Genomic DNA, 22249 nt, shown 5'->3' on the forward strand with positions numbered 1-22249 from the left:
GAATAGAAATGAAATAAAACAAACAGGGTAAGTCAAAAACGGAAAAACACATTGACCACCGGAGTACCCCTTTAATGGTAGCTTTACTGAGGTAGACAGATGGTAACAGTCTTTACAGCTAGACCAGGATCCCAGAGAGGTGACCAGTAATACAAGGGACCTCGCAGCTTGCTGGGACTGACCGTAGGTGTCTCCGCTATTTCTTTTGTATCACTTGTTAATAATAAACATACTGACAACCATTAAACTTTGCTGGACAACTGGGGGTCGGCCACAGCGTTTATTGGATGAACCAGTTAAATAAACCATTTAGTTCCAACTTCTGTTTAGACCCTCTCGGAGGTAAGTGGTCTGCCGGCCGCCCTCCTCGATGGGCATCACACTCTACCCTCCAGGAAATTCTCATCCCCACTTCTCCTCCGCCACGCTGGGACTGAAAGAGAACAATGTTAAAAGCAGAACACCAGTACCAGATGCATCACACAGCACCACCAAAGCTGAATTCTCAACCAAGGGCCCAAACCATCTAAATAACACCACAATTCCACCTTCATTAAAATTTCTCTTTTTTATTTTTATTTTTTTATTTATTTTTTTAAACACACAACGGGAATATTCTCCATAAAATGAATTTCCCTATAAATATATTTTTTTTAAAGGTAAATCAGGAATACACAAGAGAAAAACAAAAGAGGTGGGAGGGCGGGAAGCTGCTCCTTTCACTGCCGGTGATCAAGAAACTCCTCATACTCTGCTATCTCAGGAGGCTTAGATGGATCTTTCCTCTGAACTAAAGCGCCGCCTCCTAAATGATTTCCTCACCTCTGACCAGCCCCATAGCTACATTACTATCTTCCTGTCATATACACATATATATATATCTTTATTTGGAATTTTAGGGAATAATGAGATGCGATTATACCATGTTGCCTTGTACTGAATAGGCAGAGGAGCAGACAGGGAATGAATACAGCAAGTTCTGCAGACTGTTCTGCACTGGCATAAGTGCTGTGGGAGTGCTGCTGGTTAGGGCCATCCAGTGAGGACCATTTATAGTGGATATGGATTGCCTGCAGAGCTTCCCTGGAGATTACAGCTCTAGGCGGGTCCTGCCAGCTTCATACAGAATACATCTCAGATCTTCTCCATCCATTGGTGTGCTTGGACATTTTCAATAATAGTATTTATCCTGTGTAAAGATAACCATACACATTAGACTCAGGTAGGTCAAACCCACCAATTTTGACCAACCATGTAATGTCTATCAAATATTTGGCTGATGATTGTTCAACATATGTTATAGGGAAAAAAGATCAAGCCTGTTGAAATCGACATTTCCAATCTCTTGTTCTCTAGAAGGTTTTTGGCAGCAGCTGAGATGAGCATGCATGTGGTGTATGGGGAGTTCACATATTGCTGACAGCTATTGAAAGGTGTATGGCCACCTTAAGACAAGGTTTGATGCAAGATAAGAAGAAAAAAGCAGCATGCCACGATTAGATCTCACTATAAGGTTCAACTACAAGGAACCGTGCGGTAAACCGTAAGATAATGGAAATGTCATTTCATTGAGTGCACCTTGGGTCAGATTGGAGGCTAGATTGAGGAGGAAACAAGTCTGGCACAGGTTGAAGATGTGGGAGATGCAATCGCTGCAAGGCGGTCTTGTCACTTAAGACATTAGAACCCATGTAATACATTTAAAGGGGTACTCCGCTGATCAGCGTTTGGCGGGGCTATGACGTCACGAGCACCCGATGGCCGGCTCCAGCGTTTGGAACAGTTTGTTCCAAATGCTGAGCAGCGGAGTACCCCTTTAATGTGTTCCTATACTAAATTCTTGACATGTTGATCGGTTGGGTTCTCAGAATATGTAGACCACCACCGATTCTAAATATCTGCAAGCAAGGAAATAGCGCACTTCACTCCTCTACTGGTCGTAATCTTCATCCAGTTGCAAGAGGCTGAGGCCGTCTCTGGCCAGCCAGGGAGTGAAGTGCGCTGGCCCTGCATATATCTAAGAATTGCTAGGGGTCTGAAAAACTTTGGAAATGTTCCTACAACAGCTCAAAAGTCTTGTATAATTAAAGGGACACTTTAGGTATCCCTAGAATCTGAATCTATGTATAGATAAATCAATATGATGAGTAGGGTACTGGCCTCATCCACCCCACTCAGTGGTAACTATCCGGCAAAATAGTACAAATCATAAATATAAAGATAGTGTCTGATAGTCTATGTATAGATAGAAAGAATCGAGGTCCAAGAGCAAAGTCTTAGAATAGTAGTGCTAAAGCAGATGGGTACTGTCAAAGCTTTGACCCAAGAGAGAGAAGGATATGTTGGTCCCAAGTAATCAAGAGTTCCAGACTAAAAATAGTTACGATGGGGCAAGAATATTTTGCCAATATGGGTTATTTTTCTACGGCCATCCTTCATAAAAATAGGGCAGGATTACTCCGATTGCCATGGGCCACCAAACTCTGACTTAAAGGGGTACTCCTTTTGTTTTTTTTGTTTTTTTTAAGAAACTGGTACCAGAAAAGTTAAACAGATTTGTAAATTACTTCTATTAAAAAAAAAAGTTTAATTCTTCCAGTACTTCTCAGCTGCTGTTATGATCCACAGGAAGTTCTTTTCTTTTTGAATTTCCTTTCTGCCTGACCACAGTGCTCTCTGCTGACAACCTCTGTTCATTTTAGGAACTGTCCAGAGTAGGAGCAAATCCCCATAGAAAACCTATACTGCTTTGGACAGTTCCTGACATGAACAGAGGTGTCAACAGAGAGCACTGTGGTCAGACAGAAAGGAAATTCAAAAAGAAAAGAACTTCCTGTGGATCATAACAGCAGCTGATAAGTACTGGAAGGATTAAGCTTTTTTAATAGAAGTCATTTACAAATCTGTTTAACTTTCTGGCACCAGTTGATTTAAAAAAAAAAAATGTTTCCAGGTGAGTACCCCTTTAAGCTTGGACTTTAGATTCCGTGGTGCTAGATTGCGGTAGTCATGATGTCACGCCACGCCCCCCTCCCTCGTGACATCACACCATGCCATCTTCATTCATTTTTATGGAAGGGAACATGACAGCTGTCATGAGCCCGTCCATAGACATGAATAAAAGGGGTCTGGCACGACATCACGCCCACCCGAACCCAGCGTTCTGAACATAATGCCCCATCTCATCAATTAGACTTTTTAGCCACCTTCAGCCTGTTTGCGGCTGTCGGGAGTGGTCAGGAAAGCAGATAGCAATTTGCGTAACTCCCACTGACTATAAAATGGTGTACTTTTGCAAGCTACACTGTTGTGTTTATGATTTATGGAGTTACATAAACAGCGTAGTTCATGGGGTTACATTGTTTGCCCAACTTCTATTAAAGTCAATGGGAGTTATTCAAATTGTGTAGCTTACCCGGTTTTGTTTCTTTTAGCTTACCCAACCCAGGTGGCCAAAAATAGGCTGAAAGTGGCCGGAAAGTCAAACTGATGATGTAAATGTATTTTTGGTGATTTTGTTCTCAAGACATTGCTTATATATAAAAAAAAAAATACATATACATATATATATATATATATATATATATATATCCTAGCACAGTACAGAATTACTCTTTCCTGCTATACCATTACAAAGTGCCTGTGGACTGAAAAGGCTGGCACTGTGCTGGGGGATGATTAACAGTACACTACTATAGATGCATGTGAAGGGAGAAGGGATTACTGGTGCTCTGGTTTGCAATATGCTCTGTGAGGAGAAATAAAAAAAACAGCAGCAGCACAGCAAGGAAGGAGTTACGCTAAACACAGAGATAAAAGGGAAGCCTTGATTTACCTTTCAGGTACAGTGTGGATCCTCTGGAAGAGTCTGACAGATTCAGATTGCAAGACATAGTCCAGGCTCACTCCTGCACATAGCACTAGCTAAGTCCGGCCCCACTTCCCGAGTTCCGTTCTGGTCTCTTTGTTACTAGAGACTGACTGAGCCAAACAACAGGCAGCGAACAGCAGACTGGGCAGAAGTAAGACCTAGTGGCCAAGACTTTAGAGGTTTTCTGGAGTAAGGAGTTATTATTGGTAAACGGGAATTTGTTTGATATGACAGTGACCTTTTAAAGATTCAACAGTAAATATATTCATAGCATTTTATATGTTTGCTATATCACATGATATGCCATTTCCAGTTTTCAGTTTTCAAAAGCTTACTAAGGCTGCATTCACACTTTGTTTTTACATTACGGGTGCTGGATCCGGCTGGGGGAGGGGCAAACCGGGCTCTCCCGTACCCCGTTGACTCCGATCTGCTCATTTTTGACCAGTATCCGGTTTTGTGACCGGACCTAAAACCGTAGTATACTACGGTTTTAGGTCCGGTCAGGAAACCGCATGCGGGTCAAAAATGAGCCGACCGGAGTCAACGGGGTACGGGAGAGCCCGGTTTGCCCCTCCCCCAGCCAAATCCGGCACTTGTAATGTAAAAACGAAGTGTGAATGCAGCCTAACACTTGAAAAATCTTCGGACATGTCATACGGGTTGAATTATTAGGACTGGGTACCACTAGTCACAGAGGGACAGAAATGCTTAGCTGAGCACTGTCCCCTTAAGCCAGTGTTTCCCAACCAGGGTGTCTCCAGCTGTTGCAAAACTACAACTCCCAGCATGCCCGGACAGCCGAAGGCTGACCGGGCATGCTGGGATTTGTAGTTTTGCAACAGCTGGAGGCACCCTGGTTGGGAAACACTGCCTTAGGCTGTGACCAGCTTTTCCTTCCTCTCCTTCGAGACTCGAATGGTGATGTATTTGCTGGTCTGGAAAAATTGTAGCGCTGCATTGTAGCAACCATAATGTTACATCAAATCCAGGGGCATGCTGTAAAGCATCTTTAGAGTTAGAGGACAACTTCATCTTTATAGTGGGATGTCCAAATGACTAGTGAATAATCTAACAAATCTGTGTTGTGTTACTTGGGCTTCTTCCCAGAAATGGGGGCCGAGGAAATCCTATCAGTCTTGGTTTGAGGTACTGTGGTGGTTGTGGTTGGGGATAGGTTTGTAGAAACATTATGCCCTCTGCTGGTATCTACCCAGACACTTTCTACAAGAAACCAAGAATCTTACAGGCTGTTTTTGTTGGCCGTGACTAAAGTTTTACAACTATAAATGAACAAAACTGTGTGTGTTGCGTCGGCGCATGATGAGGGATTATCCTGTTCGTGACGCCAAGTTTTAGCTGTGGTGACACGTGGTGGTGTTGGTGGAAATACCTGATCACTTCGTGACGCCAGGGCAACCTTATCCTATACACGGTCTGAGGTTGGAGACAGCTTCTCCTGGGCCAGACATGGTGAGTAAATGAACACACCAACATCAGGTTACGTATAACCGTCTTTACTGAGCTGGGTGCAGATGGTATTACACGTACAGCTGGCTTTAGGTGAGAGTACAGCGTAACCCCTTGGGAGCCCTGTTGCTTTGCTGAGACTTGTGGTGCTTTCACCAAACAGATTAATACTGACTTGTTAGACAGAAGATTGAGTCCTGGTTGCTAAGGTCCTGTCAAGGGACTGAAGACTGTTCTGCTGAGTAATCCTGGCAGAATGACCAGTTGAGCCAGTTGAGAGATGAGATTTGAGCTAGGCCTCTCCTCAGAGCACACAACACACAGCACACCTGAGTTAAGCTGTTGCTCAGGAGCCTTGTTGGAACTAGACTGACTAACTCCTCCCCTGCACCTCACTATGTAGTGGAGACTTTTGGGGTTCTCATTGGCAGGCAGGGTCACATGGGGTTCACTGCAAGGTCTCATGAGTTTTACTCTTAAAGGGGTACTCCCGTGGAAACCTATTTTTTTTTTTTAAGATCAACTGGTGACAGAAAGTTAAACAGATTTGTACATTACTTCTGTTAAAAAAACGTAATCCTTCCAGTACTTTTTAGGGGCTGTATACTACAGAGGAAATGTTTTTCTTTTTGGATTTCTCTTATGTCACGACCACAGTGCCTCTGCTGTCCATTTTAGGAACTGTCCAGTGCAGGAGAAAAAATCCCCATAGCAAACATATGCTGCTTTGGACAGTTCTTAAAATGGACAGCAGAGGTCAGCAGAGAGCACTGTGGTCGTGACATAAGAGAAATCCAAAAAGAAAAACATTTCCTCTATAGTATACAGCCCCTAAAGAGTACTGGAAGGATTAAGATTTTTTAATAGAAGTAATTTACAAATCTGTTTAACTTTCTGGCACCAGTTGATTAAAAAAAAAAAAGGTTTCCACGGGAGTACCCCTTTAAAGGTACAATAACATATAAAACATATATTCATAGAACAGAATTAGTTTAAGAAAAATATATTCTCTGACATTATAATACACATAATCAATGTAACAACAGGACTCTAGTGGTCCCAACACCCTGCTCTGCCAGGCTGTCCGAGACAGTCCAAAGCCACGGGACAGCTACTGGTACCGGGACACCACATGTGCTCATGTATAATGTGAACAGAGCCTTACCTACTATACACACTCTCATGGAATGGACTACTATATATTGGGCAAAAAAATTATTCTTTTAATGGACACTGGTTGTTTTAGACTCTCCATTTTAAATGGGTGGTCCAGTTTAAACAAAACTCACTTCTATGTACCAAATCTGGAAATTTTGGGTCCTCATGTCTTGGCCGGAGTGTATACTGATTACGAAGAATAATGGGGGAGATTTATCAAAACCTGTCCAGAAGTAAAGTTGCTGAGTTGCCCATAGCAACCAATCAGAACCCTTCATTTTTCTAAAGGCCTGTGAAAAGTGAAAGAAGCGATCTGATTGGTTGCTATGGGCAACTCAGCAACTTTACCTCTGGACAGGTTTTGATAAATCTCCCCCAATGTCTCTTCCTCTGGAGGTCCTGTCTTGTCAGAGAATCGGCTTATGTAGAAACATGAAAAAACATAGCTCTCCATAGGATAGGAGCTGTATATGATTATTAATCAAGTAACTATTAGAAATGAGCGAACTTACTGTAAATTCGATTCGTCACGAACTTCTCGGCTCGGCAGTTGATGACTTATCCTGCATAAATTAGTTCAGCTTTCAGGTGCTCCGGTGGGCTGGAAAAGGTGGATGCAGTCCTAGGAGACTCTTTCCTAGGACTGTATCCACCTTTTCCAGCCCACCGGAACACCTGAAAGCTGAACTAATTTATGCAGGATAAGTCATCAACTGCCGAGCCGAGAAGTTCGTGACGAATCGAATTTACTGTAAGTTCGCTCATTTCTAGTAACTATAAGTTTCTTTACATTATTTTTTGTCTTTTTTTATGCATGAGAGCAACCATACCAATCGGTGCTAAAGTATTTCTCTCACGTGGTGACATTTCATTGAATGGACATCACGGTGGGTCAGGACTGTAGCCTTGTAGTCTTGTCGGCCTTAGTTTTGTGAGATAGAGAAATTGCATTAGAAGGGAAAGTAAATAAATGATGATGCTAATATAATCTCTTGACTCTCTTAGGCTGATGCAGCGACCAGCTTCCTGCGAGCTGCCAGGGCTGGAAACCTGGATAAAGCGCTGGAACATCTTAGGAATGGAGTGGACATAAATACGTGCAACCAGGTAAGGTGCACACTGACCATAATATATAGTAGGCATTTAGAAAAAACATATCCATCTTTCCCCAGATCTTTTTTATATAGATGGTCTCCAGAATGTTTACAGTGCACACTCTGTACATTCCCTATATTTGGGAATATGGTGTTGCCCTTTTTTTTGGCTAGCTTCTACAGGTGTACATTCAGTCCAACCTCATAACATCTGCAGCTTTCTGACCAGTCCACCTACCGTATATACTCGAGTATAAGCCGAGTTTTTCAGCATGATTTTTCGTGCTGAAAACACCCCCCCCCCCCCCCCCCTCGGCTTATACTCGAGTGAACTCTCCACCTGTCAATCCCTTCATCAGTGGTCTTCAACCTGCGGACCTCCAGATGTTGCAAAACTACAACTCCCAGCATGCCCGGACAGCCATCGGCTGTCCGGGCATGCTGGGAGTTGTAGTTTTGAAACCTCTGGAGGATCCACAGGTTGAAGAACACTGCAGCCTTCATCATCATCCAGCCTCCCCCCCCCCTTTTGTTTTGTACTCACCTCCCCTTGGCGGGAAGTTAGGGTGAGCTGGTCCGAGCCATCTATGCTGCAGGGACCGTCTGGTGGGGAGGGTTAGTCGTTGCGGGCTGTCTATTTTCATCGGGGGGCCCTATTCTCCGTGCTTCGGGCCTGCCCCAGACTAGTGACGTTGCCTTGACGACGACGCACAGGCACATTCATGCGTAACATCCCTGTGCGTCATCGTCAAGGCACCGTCACTATTCCGGGGACGGCCCGGAGTGGAGAAGAGGGCCTCCCGGTGAAGATGGACAGCCTGGAACGACTAACCCTCCCCACCAGACGGTCCCTGCAGCATAGATGGCCCGGATCAGCTCACCCTTCCTTCCCACCGAGGGGAGGTGAGTAGAAAACTAAAGGGGGGTCTGGATGATGACGAAGGCTGCAGTGGTCTTCAACCTGCGGACCTCTAGATGTTTCAAAACTACAACTCCCAGCATGCCGGACAGCCGATGGCTGTTCGGGCATGCTGGGAGTTGTAGTTTTGCAATATCTGGAGGTCCGCAGGTTGAAGGCCACTGATGAAGGGATTGACAGGCGGTGATGATGAGGGGGGGGGGTGTTAATGACGGGGGTCTGGATGATGACATGGGGGGGGGGGGATGATGTATTTCCCACCCTAGGCTTATAGTCGAGTCAATAACTTTTCCTGGGTTTTTGGGGTGAAATTAGGGGCCTCAGCTTATATTTGGGTCGGCTTATACTCGAGTATATACGGTAATATTTATCGTATCTGACGGCTCACAAGTAGATCTGTGAAACTACCCTAAAACCAGAGATCAGTGTTACTGCGCCAACGGACCAAAACCATATCATGCTGCATCATGTCCTTTTTTTTTTTTTTTTGCTTGTTAGGCCTTATTTACTATGAAAGTCAAAAACCATAAGCAGCAAAATCCAATATTTGTGGCAAGAAGTTTCCAAATGGAAATATAGCAAATTAAAGGCCAATGAAAATCGAACCCAGAGGCGCCTGAAACTTCGAAATGTAAAACACTTTCCTTCAAAGATCTAGACCAGAAGTGCCCAGACTTTTGCAGGAAAGGATCTATTGTGATGTTAGGTGGTCTACCATAGGTATCAGTGACAGGTGTATGTGGGGTGCCTGTCATGCTAATTTTTTGCATTTACCCTGTGAACCTGAACCTATGAGAAGGTAGACTGCCAAATCCTACAAGAGAAAACTCATTAATTTTCAGGTCTACTGGTCCCAGCTTTAAAGCTGTACTCCGGTGGAAAACAATTTAATTTAAATCTACTGGTGCCAGAAAGTTAAACAGATTTGTAAATTACTTCTATTAAAAAATCTTAATCCTTCCAATACTTATTAGCTGCAGTTTACTACAGAAAAAGTTATTTTCTTTTTGAATTTCTTTTCTGTCTGACCACAGTGCTCTCTGCTGACACTCTTTTTATTATAAAAATACAAAACTTATCCAATACAACAAAAAACAAGCTTAACCAGCTACAATATACATCAAAAACAAAACCCTGCCTAACCGGCCAGCCCCGCTTTACAAAGCAAAAAGAAAACAAACAAACAAAAACACACTGACACACATACCAAAAATGAACATAAAAACAGCACAACTTGGCTTAAACATAAAATTAGCACTACTTGGCTGTAACTCAAACCATCCATACTCGGGGGGGGTAAAAAAAAAAATAATAATAATTATAATAATAATTATAAAAATAAATTAATAAAAATAAACAGCACAACTTGGCTTAAACATAAACATAAAATTAGCACTACCCGGCTGTGACTCAAAACCATCCATACTCGGGAAACAAAACAAAAGGGGAAAATAAATAAATTAAAAATATAAAAATTAAAAATATAAATAAATAAACAAAAACACATAACACAACAACTGGTCCGACTGCCATAACTATAATATGAGACAATATAAAACAATGTAGATACAAAACCAAATAGATACAAAATCACTAATAGAAATTAATAAAATATAGTATATAAACATAAATATATGCACCCTATTTACCGAAACCTCCAAAAAAAAAAACAGGAAATCCCTACACTAGAACTGTGCCCTCACCCACACCACCCCTCCTGCACATGGGTCAGAGTCCATACCGTTCCTCTACAGTTTACAAAGTTCTGTCCTTAACTGACCCATGTCAGGTCCCCCAAAAACACGAAAACACACCACCACCCACAAATACACCCTCCCCACCTAGCACTCCACCCAACCACCTTATACACAAACTTATACATACTAACTAACAGACACTGAACCACAACCCACTTTAGGCCCAAGTTTGGTCGCCTGTAAGCCCTTCATGCCATATCAGCTTAAAACAAAACAAAAAAGCTAGCGTGCACATGCATTAGCCCACCACCAGAAAGAAGGATGGCAGACTTGATACACCAAAATAATTTTTAACTCTTTTCCCTAACTCCCCCTACAATTCTCCCTAATTCTATCCCTCCATTAAAGCTAACCCTACTCTCACCCTATCTCTATCCCTATCACACTTCCCCTATCCAAAATAAAGGTACTCTACCCAAAAGATCTAGTACCTAGGGCACATCAAAAGAAAACCCTCTCCACAGGAGAGAAGCCCTACTGGTACCAAGACTGCCATACTCCAAAGACCTGATCTTCCCGAGGTCACCGGTGATATTCCTACAGACCTCCACCTCGGAGAGGATTTTCTGCTGGGTCGACACTAAACACTGTGCATTCCACGTGTAGTACCTAACCACTAAACTAACTAAGAATAAAGTGCCCCGGTCTCGGCCACCCAGTGTCCTGAATGCCCCATAAGCCCACTCCGGATAGGTAAGGCCGGCAAGTTGACTCCAGCCGATGGAAGCGCCCACCCGGTTGTAAACCCCTATATTAAAGGGACAATGAAGCAGGAAGTGGTCCATGCTTTCCAGCGTGTCCCCACACTCTTCTCGGGGACATCCCCGGTCATCAGAGTTCCTGCACTTCAGGTTGTCCCTTACATATAGCTTCCCCTGAAAGCAGCGCCAGGCCAAGTCCCAAAACTTCTGGGGGATCCTTTTCATGTTTAAAAGGTACAACCCCACCCTCAGATCCCGACCTGGGCAGTCCCTGAGCGCCAGAGGCTTCTGGAAGTGGGTCAACAGAACCCGTTTGTCAAGGAACTGCCTTGACTGGGTCCTGATCTCCCACACTCCCAGACCCCACCGACGTATCGCCTTCAGAGTCGGGGTAGCGTAAGCCGGAAGATATCCATGGGGCGTACGGAGGTCCTTCACTTGCCCTCCTGTCTCCCATTCCTGGAAGAAAGGCCGAAACCATTCCCTGCAGGAGAGTACCCACGGAGGAGCCCTCTCTGACCAGAGGTTTGAGATGTTAGCTTTTAAAAAGGTGTTTGTTAAGAACACCACAGGGTTTACCATAGATAAACCCCCTAGTCTCCTCGTGCGGTACGTAACCTCCCTCTTGACTAGGTTCATCCTGTTCCCCCATAACAGTTGAAAAAACAGGCTGTAGATCCTAGTGTAGTAAGCCTCTGGCAAGATACATACGCTGCCCAGATAGATAAACAAGGGGAGCAGGTACGATTTGATCAGGTGTACCCTTTCCCTGAGGGTCAAAGACCAACCCTTCCACTGGTCCACCTTCTGAGTGGCATCCTGGAGCTTACCATCCCAGTTTTTGGTGGGATAATCATCCTGGCCAAATGTGATGCCTAAGACTTTTGCTGATTGTTGGGGCCCTGGAAGGGTGTCCGGGAGATCAAACGTGGGATCCCCCCCTCCCAGCCAGAGACTCTCACACTTATCCCGGTTGATCTTAGACCCGGATGCCTCCGAGTAGCGTTCCACCTCCGACATCACCACATCAACCCCCTCTCTCGAGGAGACGAAAATAGTGACATCGTCGGCATACGCCACTACCCCCTGGATGGCCCCCGGCTCCGCCAAACTCATCCCGACTCCCGCCAACGGTCCGCAACTCACCCTCCTAAGGAAGGGATCGATCGCGAACACATATAACAGCGGGCTCAAAGGACAACCCTGACGGACTCCAGACCCCACTCCAAAAGAGTGGCCAGACCACCCGTTCACCAGTGGGAAACTCTCTGCCCCTGCATACAAGATCTTAAGCCAATTAACAAAAGTACTCGGTAAGCCATATCTCAGGAGGACGGACCAGAGGTACTCGTGGTTCACCCGATCAAATGCTTTGGCCTGATCCAAGGACAGCAAGTACCCCTTCCAGAAACCCGCACTACTCCGCTCCACTGCCTCCCTGACACTAAGGACAGCACTTAAGGTGCTTCGGCCTGGAACAGTGCAGTGCTGGGCCTCCGAAAGGAGCCGGGGTGCAAACTTCACCAGCCGATTAAACAGTATCTTGGCCAGAAGCTTCCTGTCCGTATTGAGAAGAGCTATGGGTCTCCAATTCTCAATACGGCTGGGATCTTTACCCTTTGAGAGAAGAATCAGGGCTGACCTCCTCATTGACTTCGGCAGAGTGCCCGAGGAGAGACACTCATTGAATACCTCAGTCAAGAGGGGAGCTAAAGACTCCTTAAAGGTCCCGTACCACTCAGATGTTAAGCCATCCGGACCTGGCGACTTCTTGGGGGCAAGCCCCTCGATCGCCAGTCTCACTTCCTCTTCCCTGATCTCTTCTGCCAAAACACCAAGAGAGGGGTCTACCCCTGGCTCAGGAATGGTTTCAGCCAGGAAACCCGACATCACATCCCAATCCAGATCCTTCCTTCCCAAGAGGTGAGAGTAGAAGGATCTGACGATCTCCAAGATCCCTGATCTGGACCGATTCAGAGATCCTGTACTATCAATCAGTCCTGAAATGACTTTACTACTCACTGACATCTTACAGTTTCTGTTAGGGTCGGGCGAGCGGTACTTCCCGAAATCCCTCTCAAAAACCAAAGATGCGTGCCTATCGTACTGACACCTCATCAGCAAGGACTTCACTCTGGAGATATCCTCTTGGCTACCACCAGTCGAGACAAGAAGCTCGAGTTTCCTCCTCAGACCATGATACAGACGATACCTGTTCAGGGACCTGAGGCTTGAGAGCTGGCGGAAGAACCCCGCAACCCTCTTCTTGAATATCTCCCACCACTCTGACTTACTACTACATAGGCGCAGTAAAGGTACCTGACTCTGAAGAAAATCCTCAAAGGACTGTCTTATCTCCGCTTCCTCCAGGAGGGACGAATTCAGCTTCCAATAACCTTTTCCCATCCGGGGGGTTTCTGAAACATTCAGGGAAAACAAAATCATACAGTGATCGGAGAACTCCACCTCAACCACGGACACTGCAGAAGAGACGGCTTCCTCCTTTAAATAAAACCTATCTATCCTAGACCTGCGACTACCTTGATGATAGGTGAAACCCGCGTGGCCCGAGGGGCTCCGGATGTGGGCATCCTCTAGGCGAGCTTCTCTAGCTATGCTAATCAGCGCCACACTATCGCAAGTCAGCGGACTATTGGAGCCTCTCCTATCTTGGGACCTCGTGACATTATTGAAGTCCCCTCCAAAGATCACCTGCCGACTCGTAAAAAGAAAGGGCTTAATCCTCATAAAGAGATCTTTACGGCCCCGCTTACTTTGCGGGGCGTAGATGTTAATGAGCCGGAGCTCTTGTCCCTTCATGAAGACATCTAAGATCAGGCACCTCCCCATTTCTAATTCAATAACCCGTCGGCATTCAACAGGAGCGGTAAAAAGGACCGCCACCCCACTATACGGCTCAGCCGCAAGAGACCAGTGGGAGGGACCACGCCTCCACTCTCTTCTGGCTTTTACCAGAGAGGCTAGATCTGACAACCTGGTCTCCTGTAAAAAGAAAATGTCGGCTTCAACGCGGCCGAGAAAATCAAAGGCTGCGAATCTAGCCGTATCCGACTTTATGCTGGCACAATTAATAGATGCCAGCGTCAATGGGGTGAGTGCCGCCATACAGGGTGATTAAATTAGACGGCCACACCCTTTACTTTTGTTTTCCCTTCTTTTTTGCCCCCTCATCCCCCGAAGAAGACGAGAGGGCAGGACCACTCTTGGATCTTTTTTTCGATTCAGATAGATCCATATTATCCCCGTCTCCGTCCGGCCCCGGTCTAGCCCTGCCCTCTGAGGAAGGTGCCTCAATAGGACAGGGCCCAGTTCCTCCCAGAGGCTCTTTCTCCCTAGGCACCTCGCCCTCACCCTCCCCAGCCAAGGAGGGGGAGGAGATGGTATCGAGGACGAGGTACCGGTTTGACAGGTCAACCAGAGGGGGGGCAGTCAGGCTTCCATTTTGAACCTGGCCCGTAGTACAAGGAACAGAGGGCTCTGACCTCTTCTTTCTCCCTTTCCTTTTGCCCTTGTCTTTCTTTTTAGGCCTCTCCCGACTCTCCTCATCCACACTTTCATAGTGGGAGGAATCGGAAGGGTCGGCCATATTGCCTTCCTTTCTGTGAAGCCTCCTGATCTCCCCATCCAGCACATCCTCCTCCAGGGCTTCAGCGGTTACAGGGCCAGCTTCAGGAGCAGAGGCCGGAGCTACCCCCGTCACCTGGGCACTCTCCAGCTCCCTACTCCTTCTACGATTTTCCTCCCGCCTTAGTTTGGCGGGGCCCTTTTTCCTCCTCACGAGCCCTGTTGCACCCCCATCCCTGCCCATACCCTCCCCGGCCGAGGCAACTTCACAGCTCTCCTCAGCCGGAGCGGCCGCTGCACGGGCGAAGGCGCTAGGACAACGGCTAAATGGGTGCCCAAGGACACCACACAGGTGGCACCGGATCTGCCTACAGGATGCGGCCAGATGTCCCACCCCACCACACAAAGCGCAGACCTGTACAGTACAGGCTGCGCTAAAGTGGGTGGGGCTGCCACACCTGTGACAGACCTTAGGCTGCCCCTGGTAGAAGATCTGGATCCTATCACGTCCAAGGAAGGCGGCTGACGGAATGTGGGCAACCGTACTCCCTGAACACTTGAGTTTGACGGAAAACGTCCAGGCCCCGGACCAGATCCCGTGCTCATCCAAGTTTTTCTTGGGCATGTCCGTCACATCCCCATACCGTCCGAGCCAGGTCATGATGTCATAACAAGAAAGTGACTCGTTACGGGTCAAAACAGTCACCTTCTTGACAGCATTCTGACGGGAAATCGCCTTTACGCCGAAATCCCGCCAGCCGGGCTCGTTTTTTGCCACTTCGTAATTCGACCAGAAGAGTTCGAGACCCTCTGGCCGAACGAAACTGACGTCAAACTCAGACGATCCGTAGGGGTGAATCAGGGCAAAGATGTCACTCGCCCTGAATTCCATCTGAAGGAGGAGCTCAACCACTTTAGCGCGAGGTGGGCACGCATCCTTGCCCCTCCAAATCAGACGGACCACATTCCTACGGTTATTGTCCTGCCCGGTTGTCGGGAGGGACCAGACCACCTCCCCATTCCGCTCTCGGAAAGCCCCCAAACCGTGCCTCTCTATCCAGAAAGACAGGTCGACCTCACCCCTTCCCTCTACCTGGATCGACCTGTCGCCCCTGCGTAGAGCCTCCAGGAGGCGCTGTTGCAAATGGCCCCCAGGGTCGGACGGAGACGGGGACCCCCCTGAACCCCCGGCAGCGACATTAGCATAGCTCCTAGGAGCAGTCACTGCCGGGGGGGCAGCCGGACCAGACCCAGAGCCAGAACCACTTACAACACCATTCACACCACAACTCTCAACCTCTTTATTTCCAGCCATACTACTACCACTCCCATCAACATTCAATCCACTGACACTCCCACATACACTCCTCTCACCCACAACACTACTACACCCATCAATATCACATCCTACATTCTTGTCCTGATTAACAAATTCTGGGCTGGCTGGGACTTGTAGTATGGCTGGCTTTAGTAAAGTCCTTTGTGCTGGCTTAGCCGCTGCTGGGGTCGACGCCGATGGTTTCTCCTTCATGGCTGATATCATATCTTGATTCTGGGGCTGCCCCACCGGGCGCACCCCAGCTCCTCCCACAGCGCCAGCACCTGCTTCACCCAACTTTACAGGCTCTGTGGATAATCCCGGCGCCCGGACACTCCCCCCCCTCACAGGGGAGTGCCCCGCAGTGCCGGCAATGCCCACAGTACTCGGGGAACCGCCCCCCGAGCACACAGGGGCATAACTCGCGCTGCCCACCATGAGCCCATCCTGCCCCTCCCTACCGGCAGGATGGGTGGGCTTCACATCTATTGCGTCTGCAGCTTTTACTGACGCCATGCTGTACCCCCCATGCTGGCTCCGTTCCACCACAGAAACGGAGTCTGGCAGTCTGGGGGGCCCAGCAGCCTGAACCAGCTTTGCAGCTGGCCCAGACTGCTGGAAAGGAACAAACACGTACTTCACTGATTCTTGTGTCTTTTGCTTTTTCCTCTTCACTGCCACATCATCACAGAGATCATCACCAAAGGTGAAATGCTGGAGGTGGGCTGGGGACTCCTGCATGACTATCGCCCTTAGCAATCCCCCAGCCTCACTCTCCACATCATCCTCCTCGCTCTCACTTGAAGGAAGAGCCACCTGGGCCGGTTCAATATAGCTGTCCTGGGTGGCCTGGGTGTCACAGGGAGCAGCCACAGGCACAGCGTCTTCCTCCACATTCTCATCCTTTTCCTCATCACCACCATCCTCACTTTCTTCACCGCCACTACTCTCCCCATCATCCACCTCCACCTTACCTGGGGATTTCGTGGCGGCAAACCGGTCTTCATTAATCAGCTTTTCCTGGAAAAGACCGCTTCCCTCCAGGATCTCGTCTCTCCTCTCCTCCAGCTTCACAATCTCGCTTTTCAGCGCTGTGATCCTCTTTCTTAGCTCTGGCCTGTTCTTTTTGGACCCCGTGCTCACCAGATTCTGAGCCACACGTAGATCCTCCCTGGCCATCCTCAGCTCCTTACCGCACTGGTCATATTCTGCAAAGCGTGCGGCCATGCGGGAGCAGTATGTATCGCTCGACTCCTTGGGCCCTCTCTCTGCCCACATCTCCACTTTTTTCCTCCTCGCCTTGCTTCCTCCAGATCTCTGGTTGGCACCCGTCGCCGTGGAAGCAGAGCCTGCATTGCTGCAGACTCTGCCAGATTTTCTTCCTCCGGCCGGAACAATGGCTGTTGCAGTTTTCTCTCCACCCCCCGCCAGCCTGGAAGAACGGGGAGTGGAGGCTCGAGATTTCCGGGGCTCCATGCAGGGGAGGCTCTCCCCAGGAGTCTGCCACCCTCCTGGGAAAAGCAGTTAGAACACCTGCCTCTGTAGTTCTCTTGGAAGTCCTGGAGAGCTCAAACAGGGACACACCCGCACACTTCTCACACTGAACAGCTGTGTTTCACAGGATGTGCTCTCTGCTGACACCTCTGTCCATGTCAGGAACTGTCCAGAGCAGGATAGGTTTGCTATGGGAATATGCTGGTACTCTGGACAGTTCCTGACATGGACAGAGGTGCTGTGGACAGGCTGAAAAGAAATTCAAAAAGAAAATAACTTTTTCTGTCGTAAACAGCAACTGATAAGTACTGGAAGGATTAAGATTTTTTTTTAATAGAAGTAATTTACAAATCCAGGAATAGTCAGCTCACCCAGTCCACCACATGGCAAAAAACTGTGACAACAAATGCAGAAGCCAGCTGTAAAAGTAACTTCACCTTTATTTCGTCCAAGTTAAAAGCATCGACATGGATTTGTCTCAAGAACAGTAACAATGGGAAAAAATGTTCAGCATGACGCATTTCAGGTCATGTGACCTTTCATCAGATGCATGATGCATGATAATTTACAAATCTGTTAAACTTTCTGGCACCACTTGATTTAAAATAAATTGTTTTCCACCGGAGCACCCCTCTAAATGGTCACTCTCATTAAAACAAATTTTGGCTATTGCACTCCTTATGGTAAATAAAACATATTTCTAATATACTTTGTTTAAAAAAAAAAAGTTTTCTATGTTTTATTTGTGCATAAAAAAGCTCAAGAGCACATTTCCCCCCATCTTATACACAGATTTTGGACCGAAGTCCAAACACAGAAAGTGCAGCCTGGAATGCTGAGGGGGGTGTGTCCAGTGTCATCCAATCATAGCTCATCTCACACTTAACTGCCATATGCTGTTGGTTGGACACACCCCCCTCAGCACTCCAGGCTGCACTTCCTGTATTTGGGCTTCGGTCCAAAATCTGTGTATAAGATGGGGGAAAATATGCTCTTGAGCTTTTTTAAGCACAAATAAAACATAGAAAACTTCATTTTTTTTAAACAAAGTATATTAGAAGTCTTTTTTATTTACCATAAGGAGCGCAATAGCAAAAATTAGTTTTAATTACAGGGACCGTTTAAGGTCTGTTGGCAGACTGGGATCTTCTAGCTCAGATCTAGGCCAGCTAGTATTGTTTGTCAGATATAGGACAGTGTGCACTACCACAAAATCTGATTTTCTTTCACTAGTCCCCGCTTCAGGACACCATCACTACGGTTCAGCCGGCACCTTTAGGTCTTCTGGAGAATATCGGGCATGTGGGAAAGGTCCAGCCTCATATGTCCTGTGATCCTGAGGGGGAGATATGTGGTCAGACCTGTCCCACAGGCCGTGTATTCTGCCCGACCTCACCGTGCCTTCTGACCTTCTTTGTCAACCAACATTGTGAAGTCGGACATGTCTTGTCTAACAGCCCCGATATCGTCTTCTGAGTTCCTTATCCACAATTTACACTATTTACTTTTCCAGCCTGCTCTTTTCTTTGTGCCTGCTCTATGATTTTTGTAAAAAAAAAAAAAAAAGCTTTCTATTGTGCTCACAATTTTCTGAACAATTTCTGGTTTTGTACATAAGTATGTATAATGCATGGATGCACTTTACCAAGTCCTTGTAGGGACTCTAAGTCCTGGCTAATGGAGGAAGGGTCCCAAGTTGTGAGACAGGGACAATTGACTTTAAGGGTACATTCCCACACGGCATATTTGCTGCGTATTTGCTGCTGCGTATTTTATTTTCTCTGTTGAAGTCAATGGGTAGGAAAATACGCAGCACCAAATACGCAGCAAATACGCAGCAAAATACGCCGTGTGGGAACGTACCCTAAGTGTTGTCCAATGCTTCAAATTTCTATTTGTATCACATGAAATTCCCCCATGGCTAGATATTGCTGTTACATACTTGCTATAGTGTCCCGTGGTGTTCTTTGTATACAGTTCTGAGAACATCTAAGTACTGTTTACTATGCTAGTGCTCCAATTCTTACTGGCTGGCCTACACAATGGCCAGAATCGCTCCGCTGCCCATTTACAAGAAGATCCAGGTTTTCAGACTGAGCTACTGAGCATGTGGGACCACCAGCGCTGGCCACGTTAGGTGGATATTCTAAGTGCAAATCAAAAGGAACAGCAGGAGGCACCATAGCAAGTATGTAGCAGTAATAGCTACACCAAACAACTATTCCATATAAAACATTTTTCTTCCTTAAAGGGGTACTCTGGCGCTAAGACCTCTTATCCCCTATCCAAAGTATAGGGGATAAGATGCCTGATCGCGTGGGTCCTGCCACTGGGGACCCCTGTGATCTTGCACGCAGCACCCCATTATAATCAGTCCCCGAAGCGTGTTTGCTTCGGGTCTGATTACTGGCGATCACGGGGGGGCCGGAGCATTGTGACGTCGCAGCCCCGCCCATGTGTGATGTCACGCTCTGCCCCCTCAATGCAAGCCTATGGGAGGGGGCGTGACAGATCGCTCCACCCCCTCAATGCAAGCCTATGGGAGGGGGCGTGACAGCCCCCTCCCATAGGCTTGCATTGAGGGGGTGGAGCGTGACATCACACGGGGGCGGGGCCGTGACATCACAATGCTCCAGCCCCCGTGATCGCCAGTAATCAGACCCTGAGCGAACACGCTCCGGGGACTGATTATAACGGGATGTTGCGTGCAAGATCACGGGGGTCCCCAGCGGCGGGACCCCCGCGATCAGGCATCTTATCCCCTATCCTTTGGATAGGGGATAAGATGTCTTAGCGCCGGAGTACCCCTTTAAAGGAGGAAAACAATATTCCTGTTCTACTAAGTCCCAGAGACCGACTGCACTTGGCATTAAAGGGGTACTCTGCCCCTAGAAATGTTATCTCCTATCCAGCATAGGGGAATAGATGTTTAAAGGGGTACTCCGCTCCTCAGTGTTTGGAACAAACTGTTCCGAACGCTGGAGTCGGTGCCGGGAGCTCGTGACGTCATAGCCCCGCCCCCTCATGGTGTCACACCCCACCCCCTCAATGCAAGTCTATGGGAGGGGGCGTGACAGCTGTCACGCCCCCTCCCATAGACTTGCATTGAGGGGTGGGGCCTGACATCATGAGGGGGCGGGGCTATGAACCCTTTAATCACAGGGGGCCGCAGCTACGATCCCCGCAATCTCTGTGCAGTACCCGCATTCGTTTTGAATGCTGGGTGCGGGCGATGGGGGTCGTGACATCACGGTCACACCCCCTTGTGACGTCATGCCACGCCCCCTCAATGTGTTGAGGGGGCGTGGCGTGATGTAATGAGGGGTGTGGCCGTGATGTCACTACCCCCGCCACCTGCTCCAAGCATTCGGAACAAAATGTTTTGAACGCTGGGGCAGCGGAGTACCCCTTTAAAAAAAAAATCATGCAAGGGTTACTCAGATATCATAACGCCCCATAGCATAACTCAACCTTTTGACACGTTTAATAGTTATAAACATAGTCATGTATTGATGTTACTACAAAGAACTGTATGACATGTACAGCCTGAGCGCGCTGCTTCTAGGCCGGTAATGAACATAATGATATTTCCCATTGAAATGCTAATTCCACTTTACTCCATTGAAAATCATTTAGTGTGAAGAGGTGTTAAACGACGGACAATGGAATCTTTAATTGTATATACCTGTGCTATTACTGAGATCCTATACTAGCTGCTCCACACGTGATATTTGGGTTCCCGCTATTCTTGCCCTATGATCTGTCAATTCATGAAAATGATTAAGGACATGACTTTCCAAAGAACATTTATTTTTTAACTATTTGTTTTTGTCTGTATTTTCTCAGATGTAGAATATATTGATATTGCAATTTTCATTATGATACAATTTCTCATGTAACCCAACCCTAATGGATGCATGGAGTCACCAGTGGATGTTCACATACACACACAAGCATTGTACACAGGAAAACACAGGTACAATTACTGTACACACAAAAGCCACCATATAGACACACACAATTACTGTACACGCAAAAGCCACCATATAGACACGCACAATTACTGTACACACAAAAGCCACCATATAGACACACACAATTACTGTACACACAAAAGCCACTATATAGACACACACAATTACTGTACACACAAAAGCCACCATATAGACACACACAATTACTGTACACACAAAAGCCACCATATAAACACACACAATTACTGTACACACAAAAGCAACCATATAGACACACACAATTACTGTACACACAACAGCCCCCATATAAACACACACAATTACTGTACACACAAAAGCAACCATATAGACACACACAATTACTGTACACACAACAGCCCCCATATAAACACACACAATTACTGTACACACAAAAGCCACCATATAAACACACACAATTATTGTACACACAAAAGCCACCATATAGACACACACAATTACTGTACACACAAAAGCCACCATATAAACACACACAATTATTGTACACACAAAAGCCACCATATAAACACACACAATTACTGTACACACAAAAGCCACCATACAAACACACACAATTACTGTACACACAACAGCCCCCATATAAACACATAGAATTACTGTATACACAAAAGCCACCATATAAACACATACAATTACTGTACACACAAAAGCCACCATATAAACACATACAATTACTGTACACACAAAAGCCACCATATAGACACACACAATTACTGTACACACAAAAGCCACCATCTAAACACACAATTACTGTACACACAAAAGCCACCATATAAACACATACAATTACTGTACACACAAAAGCCCCCATATAAACACACACAATTACTGTACACACAAAAGCCACCATACAAACACACACAATTACT

General features: G+C 46.7%; 1 protein-coding gene across 7 annotated transcripts in view; it reads left to right on the plus strand.

The window, feature by feature from the left end:
* Window positions 1-22249, plus strand: part of ANK1 (ankyrin 1) — a 353544-nt gene that overhangs the window by 171860 nt on the left and 159435 nt on the right. For all 7 annotated transcript variants that reach the window (XM_056570987.1, XM_056570992.1, XM_056570991.1 and 4 more), the window contains one exon: window positions 7505-7606. In XM_056570987.1, the coding sequence (XP_056426962.1) occupies window positions 7505-7606 (102 nt within the window). The remainder of the gene's footprint in view (window positions 1-7504; window positions 7607-22249) is intronic.

The sequence above is a fragment of the Hyla sarda genome, chromosome 4, assembly GCF_029499605.1.
Source record: "Hyla sarda isolate aHylSar1 chromosome 4, aHylSar1.hap1, whole genome shotgun sequence".
Lineage (NCBI taxonomy): Eukaryota > Metazoa > Chordata > Amphibia > Anura > Hylidae > Hyla > Hyla sarda.